We start from the raw sequence: 16,427 nt of genomic DNA, 5'->3' as shown, positions 1-16,427 counted from the left end.
CAAAGAAAAAAGACTCAACTAATTTCTGCCTCTTAACTCACCACCTTATTTAGCTGATTCCCCACATATGGCTCAATTTAACAGAAGAGCAGAGATTCCAAAGACTCCTGTCATTGCAAGAAGGAATAAAGAAATGTTGTCCAGATAGAAAAGACACACCAAAGTTATTACTCCCTCCCTTACCCCTGCTGTGGAAGATGAAGGTAGATTTGCATTTCATGTATTTCTAGAGATAGTCAACCTTCTTGTAGTTCCCATCAGAGGAGATCAGTGAAATAGGGGAAGGAGAAGAGATTTTTGGAGCTGGAAGGGAAGAGCCATTGCAGGGGAGACTGTGAAGAAAAGCAGGAGAAGCCTGGGAGAATGATGCCCTCAGGATGGTTAGGGTATGGAAGCTGTTTATAGGATGGGTTTTTCTTCCATGTCTGATCCCTGAGGCAACAGACTTCTGTGAAGTGTGTGATCATAAAGAGTGAGTACTTTGGTTTCATAAATGAAGCAACTTCTGTGATTCCATCCATTTAAATGTTTCTTAAAACAAAATAAGAAAAATAATTACCTGAAATTATAGTTAGAGACCAAACCACTTAAAATCAAAACTTAGTCATAGCTGGAATCTCTCTCTTTTAGGGTAGTGTTTGTCTGCAGTGCTGAACTGCAATGCATTGTCACTTTGGATACGAGAAAAACTAACTGTGGTATCACTGACAGATATTTTAGCTTCATGCTTATAAAATAAACAGGAGAGTCTTCATCCAGTACTATGGTAGGCCTTAAATTCAATTGCTAAGGACTGAAAGAAACCTGTTAGTTATACAAATGTTTTTACTAAGCCTTTTCATAGCTCTATAGTATATTAGAGTTTTTCCATGCCAGATTTGGCTGACATTTGTATGCTTAGCATCTTCAGTTTATCACTAATTTTATGCTCTTTTAAGGCAGAGAATATGGAAAGCAGGAAAATTATCATGTGTAGAATGAAATGTGTTTAATGACAAACCCAAAACATGGTACTGGCTTAAGATTTTTTTTTTTTTAAGATATCTAATTTTTCTGTTCAATATATTTGTTGCAACTTAGATCTTTAAGGAGGATATTTCTGTATATAATTGTAATAGATACAATTCACATGCTGTGTAATAAGCAAATTTTTTTGATAACTTTTGAAAGGTTATTTTTCTAAGGAGCCAAGTACAACATAAAATGAAAAGTGTCTAAAATAGGAAAAAGATATAATTTACCTTAAATCAGCACTGCAATACGTTCTAATATATTGTGAAGCTTCTTAAAAATATTTTATATAGCACGTTTTTTCTTATTCACTAGCTAAATGCAACACTGGATATCACAGTTATTGTGTAAAATCTGGCTTTACAGAGTAAGTATTTGAGAATATCTGAAGTCAGGCTTTCCAGAGGCAGGGCTTCGGCTTTACATGGAACAAAGGCAAAACAGGAATGACATCAGGGAGATGTGAGTGATTAGATGATGATTATGTATTTTTATTATGATGATGCTCTTACTTGTGATGCCTCTCACCATATGTGGCCAGGCAACTCACAGAGCTTTACCCAGCTTTGATATTGAGCAGAGTATCTGGGATAGATTCAGGGATGATGTGTTACAAAAAAATGAGGTTTGTTCTCTTGCAAAAATAGGTGTATAAAGCTTTTGATACTGTAACATAACAGAAATACTGAGAGGGTTGTAAAAATAAGTCTCCAGTTCTGAACACAACAGAATGGGTCTTATGATGATCCTGGTTACTGTGGAACATTGGAGTTGCCTTATTCTCTGTTCATGCAATTTTCAATGTGCCTGAGTTGGGGGCCAGAAAGTGAAAGTGTTTTAGTTTTGGCAATGGATGTGAGTTTAGAGCCGAGGCATGAGCAGCTCAGGCAGTTCAGGGGATTATATCTTGCCAGTTACCTGCCATACTTTGATTTTGTTCAATCACTTGCCTGTTACCTTAGGAAAGGGATCTCCTGTCTTTGGAAAGTGAGAGTGCACCATTTTTTATGTGGGTAATGATTTTGGCAATTCGCAGCAAGAGACTGGAGTGCTTTAATTTCCTAATAGGAGTATAAAAGTCCTTCTCAATAGATAGGGAATTTTTTTCTTTCTTTTTTTTTTTTTTTTTTCCCCCACTAGGGAATAGTAATCCAGAGAAGCCACAAGAAACTGTCCTGCAGAGTCAGGTTTCAGAATACATTTCTAGTGTATTGAATGATTAAAAGCGTGTCAAGTACAAATGTGTAGTTAGCCATTGGCTATAGTACTACATAATAATCCTATAAATAATTTCCAAGGGAAGACTTTTTTTTGGGTGTTTAATACTCACGCTTCTTAAGCTTGTGTTTTATGTCCAGGTAGTGATGGCATAGGCCATGATTAAGTTTATAATCCTACAGTAATTTCTATTGATTCTTGGCTCTTATGCACGTGATTTTTTACTTAGTGAATCGATGGTTCCCAGAAATGCAAGCAGATATTTTGTAAAGTTTCTGAGAGCTGTCCTTTATTCCTGTTCTCTGTGTGTTTACATATATGTAAGCTCTTGATTCAATGCTTTCTTTATGACAGTCATCTTCTCTACTGTTCCATGTGAATCAGCTTATTGATAGTTTTTCCTTCAGGAATTTCTGATAACAAGATATTTTATGTTGTGTCCTGGAGAAGTGGATTCAGAAACATTCAGTATTTTACAGGAAATAAAACTGTAGCAGGTGTCTAGAAGGTAAATAACTGAGGCACAACCGAATGGTACCTTAATGGCTGTAACACAATTTCTAGCTGAAATAGAGAGAAACTGCCAATAAACCAGTGTTGAAATGAATTCTTAAACACAGAAACATTTGAAGCTAGAAGTAGAATTGAGAATGCCTGTTTCAGCCAAATTTGAGAGGTCTCAGATATAGTGGTGAAGTTGTTAGACTCCAGAAAAGCAGTATTGCTTCTTGTCTAATTTGGCAGGGGTGCCTAGCTTTGCTGTTTTCATTTAAAATGTTTTTGCTTCCTCATATTTACAAATTAAATCTAAAATGTGACCTTTTAGATCCCTGTTCATATGAATATTTGATTATCACTGTAATGTAAGTAGGGCTGTTTGGTTTTTATTTACATATTCTGTAAGAGTTTGTTCTTGTTTAGTGCATGTGACACAGAATAACAAAATTCTTCTCAGTATGTCCACCATTTTAGGTGATCCTTGTTTTTCCTATAAACCCTGCCACTTGGATAAAAGGTGTTTGAGGAGTTGCTTTTCTAATTTTTTTTTAATTATTTAAAAAAAAAAAATTATTTCCATTCCTTTCATCGCGGATTCCTTTAGTTCTAATGGGTGATGAGCAGCTCATTAATGGTTTACTTAAAAGCTGAAGACCACCAAGCAAATCCTCACTTTATGTTATAAAATAGCTTCCTATTAATACTGGCAAAGCAAAGCCTGCAACGTGTTGGCAGGACAGGCCAGTAGGTTTGCTCCTGATTAAAGGTGCACCTTGCTTTTGAGTTTTTAAATTAGCAAATAGATGAGAAACACTTCAACTTTGGTGTCACATTTGGTAGCTTTTTCCAAAGCAGAACTGTATTGAATGCTTCTGTGTAGTGTGCAATTGTAGATGTCAGTCAAATGTGATAGATAAAAGTATATGTAAATATTAACTCTTTTCAAATTACTTCAATTATTGGGGGAATTATTATCTTAACTTTTTTGAAGTAATATTCTGGGTAACCAAAGTGTACTTTTCCCCAGTGTCCTGTGTAGCTTTTTGGTTTCTATTTCCATTACAATGATGGTGTCACACGTGTACTAGACAGATAAGCATAATTTAATTTACAGCACATCATTTAACACCTGTAATGCTTTTTCTGCAGTTCCAATACTAGTCAGCTTTAGTGCACCATTCACAGTCATCTGGGTTTTTTTTTTACTTTCCTCCTGCAGTTGTATCAGTTGCAGGCATTTGGACACACACTTTGGAAATTGCTTGTGACTTTATTTGTGAAACACTGTTAAATCATGAAGAGTGTAAGGGGGCTTCATCTGTTCATTTAGATTAGAAAAGTAAAACAATTTTGCCTTAAGGTTTATTGGCAGTTTTCACCTGCTGCCTTAAAACGTATTTGTTTGGTTGGGCTTTTCTCCCCAAAATGCCATTTTCTCATGGGATATATAAAGAAAACTAGTATTTTCAAGCTGACTGAATAATGAACTTATCTTCATATTTAATTTTGCATTCTTTTTCCTGTTTCTCCAGCAATAGGAAGTGCAGTCTGCCTGTTAAAGCACATTCAAATTGGGTTTTAGTATTCAAATAGAAATAGATTGAAGAGAACAAATAGAAATCTGGTGCAAACAACCAAAAAATGTAGTAAACTGCTCAAAAGCACCATGTGTGCTGTAATGAAGAGAAATATTACCAATTAGGTACTGTGCTTTTTAAATGTAGCACCAGTACTGTTGATAACTACTGCAGTTAAGTGAAACACTGTTTTATTTTTATCAGAAGCTTTGGAAATGAAATGTCAGCAGCGTTACATTGCAGCAGGGTGGTTCCAAGTGGAGGGTTAGGAGAAAGGGGGTCTGAATTCCACTCTTTTGCTGGCCTGGTGGGTGACACTGGACACATCAACTTCACTTTCTGCGACATAGTTTTAGTTCTCTAAAATACATGGCTGTTATCTTTCTTATGGCAAAATCCACTGAGATTTATATGTGAAAAGGCTTACGTTGCTCTCATGTTTATGTTGCCAATTTTGAGACCTGTTCTGTGTATTTGATTGTCACCATAAAGAAGAGGGCCTTGAAATGGGATTGCATTTGTTTTTTAAGGTGAGAGGGCTGAAAGATTCAAAATTGGTAATTAATTGGAGATGGTGTGTCATATCTGAAGCAGTTATTTTTCTCATAGATTACATATGACATGGGGATCACATCTGTATTTTCTGAACACTTATTCTATCAGAGAGGCTATTTAGAAAACAAAGAAAATTATAGTTATCATACATCAGATGAATAACTGATAATGTAAAATCACCATCCTCAAAAGAAAATCTTACCCAAAAAAAGTTTTTTGACCAAAAATCCCAGCTTTCTTCAGAAAACATAATTTGGAGGGCTTCAAGAGCTCTTAAAATTTGTTCCAGGAAGCAATTGTTTTAGTGCCCAGGTTACCCTTGGTCACTAAAAAGAATGAGTTATAATCACTTAGCAGGTTGTGATCTGGGTCCTCATCTCCGAATGTATTGGGTAAGCTCGACAAGGAGTGCCATGAATGTATAAGAACAGGTCTGGCTGTATTTTTGAAGGGCTGAGGACTTTTTAGTATGACTGTTTTGATCATAAGGGCTTATGAAATAGTATTCTTACCTTTTTTTTTGCTGTTTTAAGTGAGTAGCAACGGAGAGTTAGCGCAGTGGAGATGAGATGGCTCCAGTGACTGCTGTCAATAATGCCAAGTTCTCATCAAGTTGTTACTTTTTCTGCTGAGTCCATCAAGTAAATTGCCCTTGTCTACTGAATGTTTTGTTATTCCCTGAGGTTTGTACCATCAGATGAAAAGAAGAAACAAGGCTGTCAACGAGAGAATGAAACTCTAATACAGAGAAGGAAGGACCAGATGCAGCCGGGGGGAACTACAGTCAGCGTTACTGTTCCTTATCGAGTAGTAGACCAGCCTCTGAAACTTATGCCACAAGACTGGTAAGGACATTTCTCCTTTGCAAAATTTCTTAACCAGGACAATGCAGAATTTGGAGGGGGCCAATAAAACACTATGAAATGCACTAAAAAGCAAAGATACAGATATAAGAGCAGATTTGATTAAGTGCATGGGAGTCTTTAGGTGAAAATCACATGAAACTGAACTCATCTAAAAGGTCTTAAAAACTCACAGCACTGTACATTTTAACAGTGTGAGCAGCACAACTAATTTTTATCAGGTTTGCCTGAAATGTTCCAGAAATTCAGATAGAAATAGTCATATTATTTTTCTGGTCTGTGATACTGTAAATGTGCAAGTCACTGAACCATGATCTGGGAGAAAAAACCTTTCTTTCGTATCTGCCTTCTGAAGGAAAATCTGTTGGGAAGATATGTTTGCAGGCCTTCAGCATCTGACATTCCAACTTTTTTAATAGTTAAAGAAAGAAAATATGTCAGACAGTAAAGACTGAACAGTGATTCCAGTACTGGATAGAATTCATTGAATTGATGGAAGTTTACTTCTGAAGGCAGAGCCCTAGTTGAGGAAAGGGAATCATGGATAGTTTTTACTTTTACTAAAAAGCTGGAAATGGATGATTTGGTCTGTAACACATTTCTCAGTGCTATGAAAAATAGTTCTCAGTGAGGAAGAAAATTCTGGAGAAGCATATTTTTATTGTTTTAGATCTTTTTGTTGTTTAATGAAGTGCATTATGCAGCATTTTTCTTTCTCACAAGTGTGCAGATTTTAGACGTGGATGATGACATATTTGGTGGTTTTGTAACTTCCACATTAGATTTTAATGGAGGGGAATCCTTTGAAAAGGCCCTGTTCCTAAATTAATTGTTCTCTGTCATTAGAGCTTGAACTAATCAGAAATCCATGGGTTTGAAATTCTGACTAGGAAATAGCACTTAAAATGTTTAATGATCAAACCTCTAAGAACCATCTCAACTAGATCTAAAGTGCTTCTGCCCCAAGATGTGAAGTGGTGTGGGGATTTTTCATATTGGTTTTATCCAAGGGAGCCGTATCAAAACTCCACCTTGATTATTCTTTTCCATTTGGCATTTGGTGAACTTTATTATGAATTAATTTGGGATTAGATTAGAGAGGTAGTTATTTGTTGTGGGAGATAGGAACCATGGTTGGATGATGTAAACACTCAAGAGAAAGACAGACCATATTTGGGAAGTCATTTGTTCTCAAAGGTGGGGGAGTGTTAAATTTTAATAGTGTAAAAGCTTCATATTAATCACAAATTTATTTTCTTAGACCACAGGTAGTGGTTATGTACTCTTAGAATAGATGATGCACTTTGCAGAAATTTTAACTAGAAGTGGGCAGTATTGAGAATAAAGGCTTTTAAATCGACACACCTCAGTTTACAGTGCTGTTCACAGAAGATTGTCTCTAAAAATGTTGGAGCACATTTTAAAAGCAAAGTAATAATGACCACAAATAAACAGTGTTTGACTTCTTAAAATTGCACCATGAGAAACTGAGCTGCGAAGGTGAACAGAAAGTCCAGAAAAAGCACTTTTTTTTTTTTTTTTTTGTTAACAAAGGAAAAGCAGTTGTGCTGGAGTTGTGGTTGTTAGATGTGCTATACTGCTGTTACTAAAATAAGAAGCCATGCTAAGGCACATTGCCTGTTTAGGAAAGCATGTAATTGAAATGTTGGAGGCCATCAACGTGTCCGTGCCTTTCTGTGTTCGCAGGGATCGCGTGGTGGCCGTGTTTGTACAGGGTCCTGCTTGGCAGTTCAAAGGCTGGCCTTGGCTCCTGCCTGATGGATCTCCTGTCGATATCTTTGCAAAAAGTAAGGGATTTGTCTTGGGTTTAGATGTCTTGGGATTTTTGTCTTGTGCTTGTGGTTCCTTGAGGGCAAAGTTTCTTATGCTTATGGCAAAGTACTTCCCAAATGCTGTTGGACGTGGGTGGTTGAGCAGGCAGTGGCTTTGGTCTGCTCACAGACAGTGAATATTAATGTGCCCTCTGCAGTTCTTTTGTTCTGACCTGTGGAAGCTCACAGAAATCTTCTCAGAGCTGTCATCTTTAAGAGGCAGGAATAGCTAGTGTACAAATTTACTTTCCAAGCTTCTAAAATAAAAGGTGAACAGATAATGCATACTCTTAACAATCAATAGAGAACAGGTTTACAGGCTGTCTTCACATTTCATTGCTACTTTGAACAGAGGATTAATCACCTAGTATTCCACTAAGAAGGCGTTAAAAATATGATCTGGTGTCTGATAAAACCTTTAAAGTTTTAAAAAGCTCAAGTTTAAAGTTTAAAGTGAGCTAGATGTTACCACTGTATAGATCTGAACAGTTTTTTTGAGTTCTCCCGACCGTACCTGGTGTGCTTTGAGGCACACTGCACTTCCTTGCACAGTTCACTCCTGACAGTCAGCTGGACGATAATATCTCAGGAAACTGCCAGTTTCTCTTCTCTGTTGCTTCAGTGTGGAACTGCCTTAGAAAGTAGACCTTTTTGTAGTGTCCAGTGGTTTCTGAGCCACAGATTTAAAAGAAAAAAAACACAAAAAAACCAATGTGCTCACACAAAAGAAAAAACAAACCCAACAAACCAAAACCCACCTCAGTTCAGTCTGTCATCTTCCTGTCAATGTGATGAGGAAACAAGTTTTATCAGGTTTTATGTGTACACCTATTTGGTATGTGAAGCAGAGTCTGGAAAGAGACTGTTTGCTAAGCAGCAAGGGAAAAACCCAACAGTTGGGCAGAAGGCTAAGATTGGGTCTGTGAACAAGAAAATAGAATAAGTCACTTAAGGGGGGAATGACACTGAGAAGGAAGAGTGAAAGAGCCTGAAAGTCATTGTAAAAGTAAATGTACACCACAGGAGAGAACTTCACAAAAGAGACTAATAAAAGAAGAAAATAACACTTCAAAGTAAAGATACAGAGAAAGTGGGAATTGTGAGAAGCAAAACCAAGAGAAGTGCGGTGAAATATTTAAGGTCTAGCTAGCAGTCACATGCTGCTCCCTATTAATTCTAACATTTGGTATATATAAATGTATAGAGGGCTGTAGGAATTTTTCTGACATGCATTGATGTTTCTGGTCTTTGCTCTGATAGAAGTTCAGTCACAGCCTGCACAGTTCAGTCTGAATGTGTGCAAATTTTTATGCTTCTCAAGTGAAAGTATATCTGGTCTTACTCAATGCATACCTTGAAATTTTAATTTTAGAAATGCATTACATTGCTTCAAAGCAAGGTATTTTTAAAATATTTTCCTGACCAAGACCATCTCTGACTTTTCCTGATGACTTACCCCTCAAATGCAAACAGGTAGATGAAGGGAGCACAGACAATGTCAGTCCAGCTGTATGTGTTTAAATTTTCTTGAAGGTATTGCTTTGCTGTTTTTATAGTGTTTAATAGTCTTCATAAATGTGGTTTCTGGGATTTGCAGCCGTTCATTGTTTCACTTGCAGTTTGCATTTCTTCTTCTTCTGGGTTTCTACTGATTAACAAATACTCAAAGATTATCACTGTCATGTCAGAAAACAAGCAGGTAGCTTACCATAAAGAATTCCTCAATAAAATTTGTGTTGGGTCAGAGCCTGTCAAACTGGTTTTATTTGTTCAATTGCTATGTCACATAGCATTTCATTAATTGAGTCTCTAAGATTGTTCTCCTTAGTTTTCTTTACAGGTAGTCTGAGTATTTAATGTTCATGTAGCAAATAAACTTAATTTTATAACTGCAAGTAAATGTTTAAGATGAAATTTTGAATGATGTCACTTTAATGAACAAATACTTAATTTTGAATACCATTTTAAAGGTCTTACTCCAGGAGCACATTAGTGTGCTTTAATAGTGATTTGATTCAGAAGTGGGTTGTCTTCTGCTCAATAACATTTAACCTTAATGCAGAGGCTCTCTCAGGTGTTTTCTGTAAATGCATGGCCCCAGTATATCTTCATTTGTTTTCTCTGGAGTTATTTGAATACATACAATGTTGTATAGCAAAGATAATGTATGTGTATTCTTGGTTTTCATTCACAAAGCTTGGAGATGTATTTGGCAGAGGTACAAGTGAGATGATAATTTCTTTAGTTTGTCAGCTGAAAAAAAAAGCTAATTTCACATTGCAATCTTCTAGGAAGTTCCTAGATAGATCTGGAAAAAAGAACTGATTTGTTTAATTATTTTTATCTATTTTAGCCATTTAGCTGAAACTGTAGGTGGATTCTGTGGGGGACAAAATTAAGAATGTGGTATTAGAAAATGATACAGCCATGGCATTAAAAATAACTAGTTTCCACAAGCCTTGTCAAATACTTCTGTTTAACTTTTTCAATACTACTCAAATCATCAAATTGGTTACCAGACAGGAACTGTACAAGGCTTAGATACTTTGCTTTTAGTGCTGTGTAAATGCTTGTGCTTTACATAATTCACGTATGACAGTACTTGCCAAGAGAAAAACAACAGTTAATATTTTACCATTTTTAACTGAGTCCTAGATCAGGGAAAATTGGCAGTTACTAAATTTCTCAGACTGGTTCACGTAGCCTTTGAGGGTTTACACTGGCATTCTGCTATCAGTCTTCTACTCAGACTTTCAGGAAGTAGCCAGGCTTCCTTCTCAGTGGTCTCCGAAAAGCCTTTTTTAAATTATTTTTAATTCTTTGACACTTGGAAGATTTTTGGAAGGAACATCTTTGTTTCTCAAAGAAAATGCACTGGAATTGGCAAAGGGTTTCTGCTTTTCTCCTGGAATCTGTGCATCTAAAAATAGCGGCTGCCCTTTCACTTAAACCTGTAATAGCACGAGAGCCACCGACCACTATATTTAGCTCAGTGCCATTTAGGAACTAGTTGACTTCCTTGGGTTATGGGCTCATTAATTTTGCTCTCAGGCTTCATTCTGAAAAAAAGAGTGATGTGGTGGGAATTTTCTTCGACTGATAGCAAACCACTGTAAAGTCTTCATGTTTGTACACTAAATGCTTTCCTTTTTCCTGTAGTTAAAGCTTTTCATCTCAAATATGATGAAGTACGTCTGGATCCAAATGTACAGAAATGGGATGTTACAGTGTTAGAACTCAGCTACCACAAAAGACACTTGGACAGGCCAGTATTTCTACGCTTCTGGGAAACTTTGGACAGGTATGTTTCCTGGTAAAAATCCTTGATGCTTGTGCTTTTATGATGTTAGGAGAGAACTTTAAAGTTCTGGCATCAAGGGGATTGTATACAACTTAGACATCTGAAGAGTGTTTTAGCTTGAAGATATTGCTTGTTTTGAATTTCCCTGATGAACATAATAGAACATAATGGTGTATGTTTAGAGACTGTAAATAACCATCTCCAAAGTGTAATAAGCGTGTATTGAAAGGAAGGGCAGCTACCATTCATCACCGATTAGTGCCATGATTCCCCACCTCCCTTCAGGCAGAAGGCAAGGAATGGAGGGCAGTCCAGGTGCTCTAGAGTTTTCCCTTTATCCCCAGCCTTCCCATGGACTGCAGCTCTGAGCTTCCAAGCTCTCCTCCTCTCTCTCCACCTCACGAGGTGACAGTCTAGAAAAGGTGACAAACTACTTTAAGATGAAGAACCACAAAGCCTAGTCTTACTCTGATGCCTCTGAGTGCACAGCACTGAGTAGAAGAACAACTCAGAAAAACAGGGCATGTAATAAGTTCTGGACTGGTTATTCTTCTGTATATTAGGGGCCTTCTGAGTATTTAGCCCTGCCTTTTGTTGGAAGTGAGGGGTGGGGGAACGGCAGCAGCTCTGTGAAGAGCTGCTTTGCTTCTGACTCTGCTTCTCTGTGGCTCAGAGCCCTCCTGAATCAGAATTTTACTGCAATACCTTTTTCACATTGTAGAGAAGAAACTTTATTATCATGAAGCAGTTGAAGAAATATTGAGGAAGGGGAGAAACCCATGCATTTCATGAGTGTTTAATCTTTTCATGTTAAGTGCACAGCAAACTGCTTGAATGACGGAGTGCAAAAGAAAAATCCTCTGGGAATTGTCAAAATAATTCCAATCATCAAACTTTCTATGGCTCCCTATTTAAAGGTCTCAGATAAACAATATATGTCAACTCCCAGAATGAACTAGTTATCTTTAACAACAGTCTTTCAATGTTAGAAGTCATGTGATGTCTTGGAAAACATGAATTTTCTTCAAGGCAAGGTTTTAGCTGACTGTCATTTAGTGGGAAAAATACTGTGCATAATACAGAGCTAAATGGTGCATAAGGCTTTGCATCTCTTTGGCAACTTTCTAATTCTGTAAGAATTCTGTTTTAACAATGTCTGTGCATTTTATTCCTGAGAGTAAAACTCCTATAAATGCCACAAGGGTAGTAATATTGTGTTCTGATAATTTTTTTCAGGTATATGGTAAAGCACAAATCACACTTGAGATTCTGAATCCTTCAGCTGCCATTCGTTTCCTGAAGTATGGATTGAGAAAAATGGAAGGGGCTCCAGTTTGGAGACCAGAGCTCGCACTATAGGAGATGTCAAGAACTTTACAAATGAGGAAGGGTCACAGTTTAAACTTTTTATAAAATCTTGTTTGGATGATTCATGCTATGGCAGGTTGATACCTGTTGTTATTCAGAAGCAAAGGGGTTTTGCTTAAAACTATTTTTTTAATGTTGTTAGCCTTCTAGTCTGCAATCCAAATTGTATATTTTGATAGCAGCAGTTTCTCCTCTGTTTTGTTCAATTAGCCACATTTTTAAATGATGTGTTTGGTTCCTTATTAGAACATAGGTTGGTCTCCACTGCAGGTTACAAAGGTGTGTGTGTGTGCGCGTGGGCGCACGGGGTGTGTATATTATATATATGTGTGTGTGTGTGTCTCGAGATATAATGTACAAAAAGAAATTATAGGCACACTGACACACACGTAGGTGTTACCAGGCTTTCTAAACCACTTAGCTTCTGAGCTTAGTTTTGGTTTTCTTTGCTTATCGTTTCACTTACTGAAAATATTTCGTTGTGAATGATACTACATTTTAGTCAGTAGGACTTGCAAACTGAGCAAAGTGAAAGTTGTTTTGGATAAATCAAAATGTCAACCTGTATATGTATATTCTGTCAGTCTTTGTTGAAAAAGGGAAGATGAAAAATCTAGAAACACTTTTTTTGGATTTGTAATGTCCCAGTTTACTAAATCTTTAAACTTTATTATAGGAGTACCTTCAAGTCATGTTAACTTTAAATTACCATTCTCCACACACGTCTCTTTATTTAAACTGAAAGTATGCATGTGTACATTCCCATCTAGCAAATACCTTTCCATAGGAGTCTAAATGTTACCTAGATTGAACAATGAATAGAGGAGGAGAGTTTGGATTTTTTCCCCCTGAAAAAGCCACCACAAGGAACGAATAATTTTAACTTCTTTGCATTTATACCTCTAATACCACCTCTAATACTATTTTCTTGTGACAAAAGTAGCCCAGACTGTCTACAGGAGTTGTAATTTTCTGAGCTGAGTGGCTAATATGGCCTCCTAACAGTCCTGCATTGGAATGGAAAATGAGCCTTCTCCAATTACCAAAGAACAGATTTGCTTCATCTACAGCGTGAGGCCAGAAGACCCTGGTTTTTGTACCAATTTACAGCATCCCTGTATCTATTAATAACATTAAGTTGATGTTGCATACCAGTGAATGTAGAGAATGATCAAATACTGTAACACCTGCATGATTTTTTTTCTGGGATAGAAAATACATGTTTATATTCCTGTTCTTGAAATTCCAAACCATGTTTTTTTAATATACTTTACATTTAAGGTTTGACAAAAATAAAATGTTCTACCTATTCTGTTTTAGTTTTGCTTTTATTTGATGTTACCTTCATTTTTAATAAAACCCAAACATCTCCTTAAGAGGTTTTTAAAACTATGCTGTAAATTTATGAGGACTGTGAGGTCTGAGTTTTAATTGTATGTTTCCATCCCTGCTATATTGGTGGTCTGCTATATTTTAAATGGTCTTAATGGAAATGTGAATACTCAGAACTGCCAAACAAAAACCCCAGTGACTCCCAAGATCAGAAGCAGCTGACACTGGATTTTTTAATGGATTCTGCATAGTGACTGAGAAGAGGAGGCACTACAGAACTACTGGAATGTCTGCTATTTGTGTAGGCAGTTACTGTATTTTTTCTATACTTGAGCTTATAAATGTATCAGTGTCATGCTAGAGTGGACTAAAACACTGAGTACTTGGTTGTAACTTGTGCTATAACCAGCAAAGCTGTAATGGCCACCGACACAGCAGTTGCTGCCATTAGGAAGTGGCTCAGTTTAGGGCTCATTACTGCATTTAATAGCGGGATATCATGTATGCAGTTCTTAACTTGAACATTTCCAAGTAGAAGTGTGATTTTTTTCAAACTTCATCAGTGCATCGTGGCCCATGCAGTTTTTAAAGAGATTCTGCAGTGGGCAGCAAACTTGAAAAGCAAATTCTGAAGAAATGTGTGCTGCACATGCACTGTGACATACAAACCACAGGGGGGGCTTGCAAGGTTCAGTTATCTTTGTTCTGTACTTCACTCATGTGACCCCAGATCCAGTATTGTATACAGGAGACGGCTTGATTTAGATGTAAATTTCTGTATATATTGGGAGTTATGCCTCTGTATCTAGTGAAGTTACATGGATGTGAAACTGGCAGAAGGGCAACAGCCATGAAATCCGTGTATGAACTCTGCTGGTTTTTATGGGTGGGGCATAGACCTTTAACATCTTAGGATTTTGTACTTGCGAGCAGTTTGCGACACAAGTTCTAAAATATGCATTTGTGAAGGAGTTGGCACCTGAGCATGTATATTTTTGTCAGTCATAAAAGTAGTGATGTTTATAAAATGAGCCATTTTGCAATCAGATTCCTGCTGACATTATTGGAAGTTTAATTAGGCTGTCAGAATAGCATTCCTGCTGCCTTCATAAATAACTGCACATAGATTATCAAACTACTTGGACTTAAAAATGTAGCCTTACAGCAGCATTTTGCAACACAGCTGGAATTTCAGACACTTATGTTATGCTTAATTTATCTACAAGTTAATGTAGAGTAATAAAGAAAACGGGTACTAAGAGCTGGGGAAGCTGGAGGATCAGACATCTGTTTTAGTGAGCTGCATGCTTATTGCTGAGCAAATTGGATGCAGTACTTAGAGGTGTATAAAGTGTGTAAATTGTACTCAATTAAAATGTATAACTATAACTACACTGACTGTAGTGTATTGAACAGTAGGATGATACTAGCATAGGAATTGGGTATCAAATTGTCTGTTTCTATTAAACATCTTAAGTGTCATACGTCTACACTGTTTCCTAAGTGTAAAATGAATGAGATGAAACAAGATAAAACAAGTTGAAAACTTGGTTTGAAGTCTGCTGTTGGGCTCCCATACTGTCAGCAAGTGATTATTTCTTTTAGTAACAAGGTTAGTGGGGCCAGCAGACGTATCTGAAGTAATGATTTTATATTAAAAACTAAAATACCTGTGATTTATAGTATCCGAGCTTTTGAATGTTAGCCTTGAACAAAGCAGACAAAAGGGGAATTTTTTATAAGGTAAAGTAGGGCAACTGCAGGGACTTGCATACCTGAAGAAATTGCAGATCAGCATCCTCAGCTGAGGAGGCTCAGCTTATTTAGCTGTTACCTGGAAATTTTTGTAGGAAGATGGTTTCACAAATAGGTACTAAAGTCAGTGCTTGAGATAGACAGTTTATGGAACTGTTCTGCAATGCTGTAAACCTCTTTATTTCTGAATACAGAAGAAAATGTAGATAGCAAATTGTGTACCAAGTTGCCCTTGATCATGTTAAACTATTATGTTATATTAGACATATCAGCCTTTATTGGAACAGCAAATTTGGTTTTGGCTTTCATTTGCTATGCAGTTGGCAAAATATTGCCATTCTCTGCAGGGATGTGCAAAAGTAAGTTTTATTAGTACAGCTTTTATTCTTTTGCTGGTGAAATATGCACTTAGTTACTAATTCTTGCGAACACTATACAAAAAAAAAAGGGAAGCTGATCAAAATTAATGGCTTGGTGGTTTTAAAATTTAATGTCGTGAATGCATTTTAATTCAAAGGCCATAACTAATGCCAAGTACTTTATTAGAGCAATGTGTTCATGAAAAATTAAAATCCCTGCCTGAAGAAACTGCTGGCCAAGTAGGTTACAGTTCAGCTAATCTGTGGAAAAATGTGCCACAAACTGGAATCTCCGAATGTCATAGTCTGAGTTGCTCGTTTGTAACTCAGCTGATTTTGTGAAGATAGGTGGTAGTTCTGCTTTCCCGTCTGAACAGTTCCATGCTTCAATCACAGTTGTGCAGTTTTCCATCTTTGGTTTTGCCCTGGGACTGTTTACACGGTCTGAGGATTCTGAGGCAGTGACACAAAACAGATCACTGAGTATGACGTCGTTTAAGCAGAGCTCAGGCACTTTGTAAGAATATAAATGGTTTCTTAATGGAACTGTGATCCAGAGGATAACACTGGATGATCCTTGTGGATCCCTTCCAACTTAGAGTGATTGTACAGCTTTCAGTGACTTTGCTGTAGATCATCATTCTCAGTGGTGATGGTATCACGGAGGGCAGGTTTGAGAATAATGAGATCTGATCCAGCAAAATCTGTTGCTAGGTGGTACACTGTGGCAGGCCCTGCATCCAGACTGATTTACTGTG

At 37.0% G+C, this 16,427-nt stretch overlaps 1 protein-coding gene across 1 annotated transcript in view; it reads left to right on the top strand.

The window, feature by feature from the left end:
* Positions 1–13,542, top strand: part of CDC73 (cell division cycle 73) — a 105,711-nt gene extending 92,169 nt beyond the window's left edge. Inside the window, exons 14-17 of the mRNA XM_032696249.1 lie at positions 5,543–5,704; positions 7,430–7,530; positions 10,714–10,855; positions 12,092–13,542. Of these exons, the coding sequence (XP_032552140.1) occupies positions 5,543–5,704; positions 7,430–7,530; positions 10,714–10,855; positions 12,092–12,128 (442 nt within the window). The 3' untranslated portion in view covers positions 12,129–13,542. The remainder of the gene's footprint in view (positions 1–5,542; positions 5,705–7,429; positions 7,531–10,713; positions 10,856–12,091) is intronic.
* Positions 13,543–16,427: the final 2,885 nt, after the last annotated feature.

Source organism: Chiroxiphia lanceolata, chromosome 9 (genome assembly GCF_009829145.1).
Source record: "Chiroxiphia lanceolata isolate bChiLan1 chromosome 9, bChiLan1.pri, whole genome shotgun sequence".
In the NCBI taxonomy this organism is placed as follows: Eukaryota; Metazoa; Chordata; class Aves; order Passeriformes; family Pipridae; genus Chiroxiphia; species Chiroxiphia lanceolata.
This window is presented reverse-complemented; position numbering and strand designations above follow the sequence as displayed.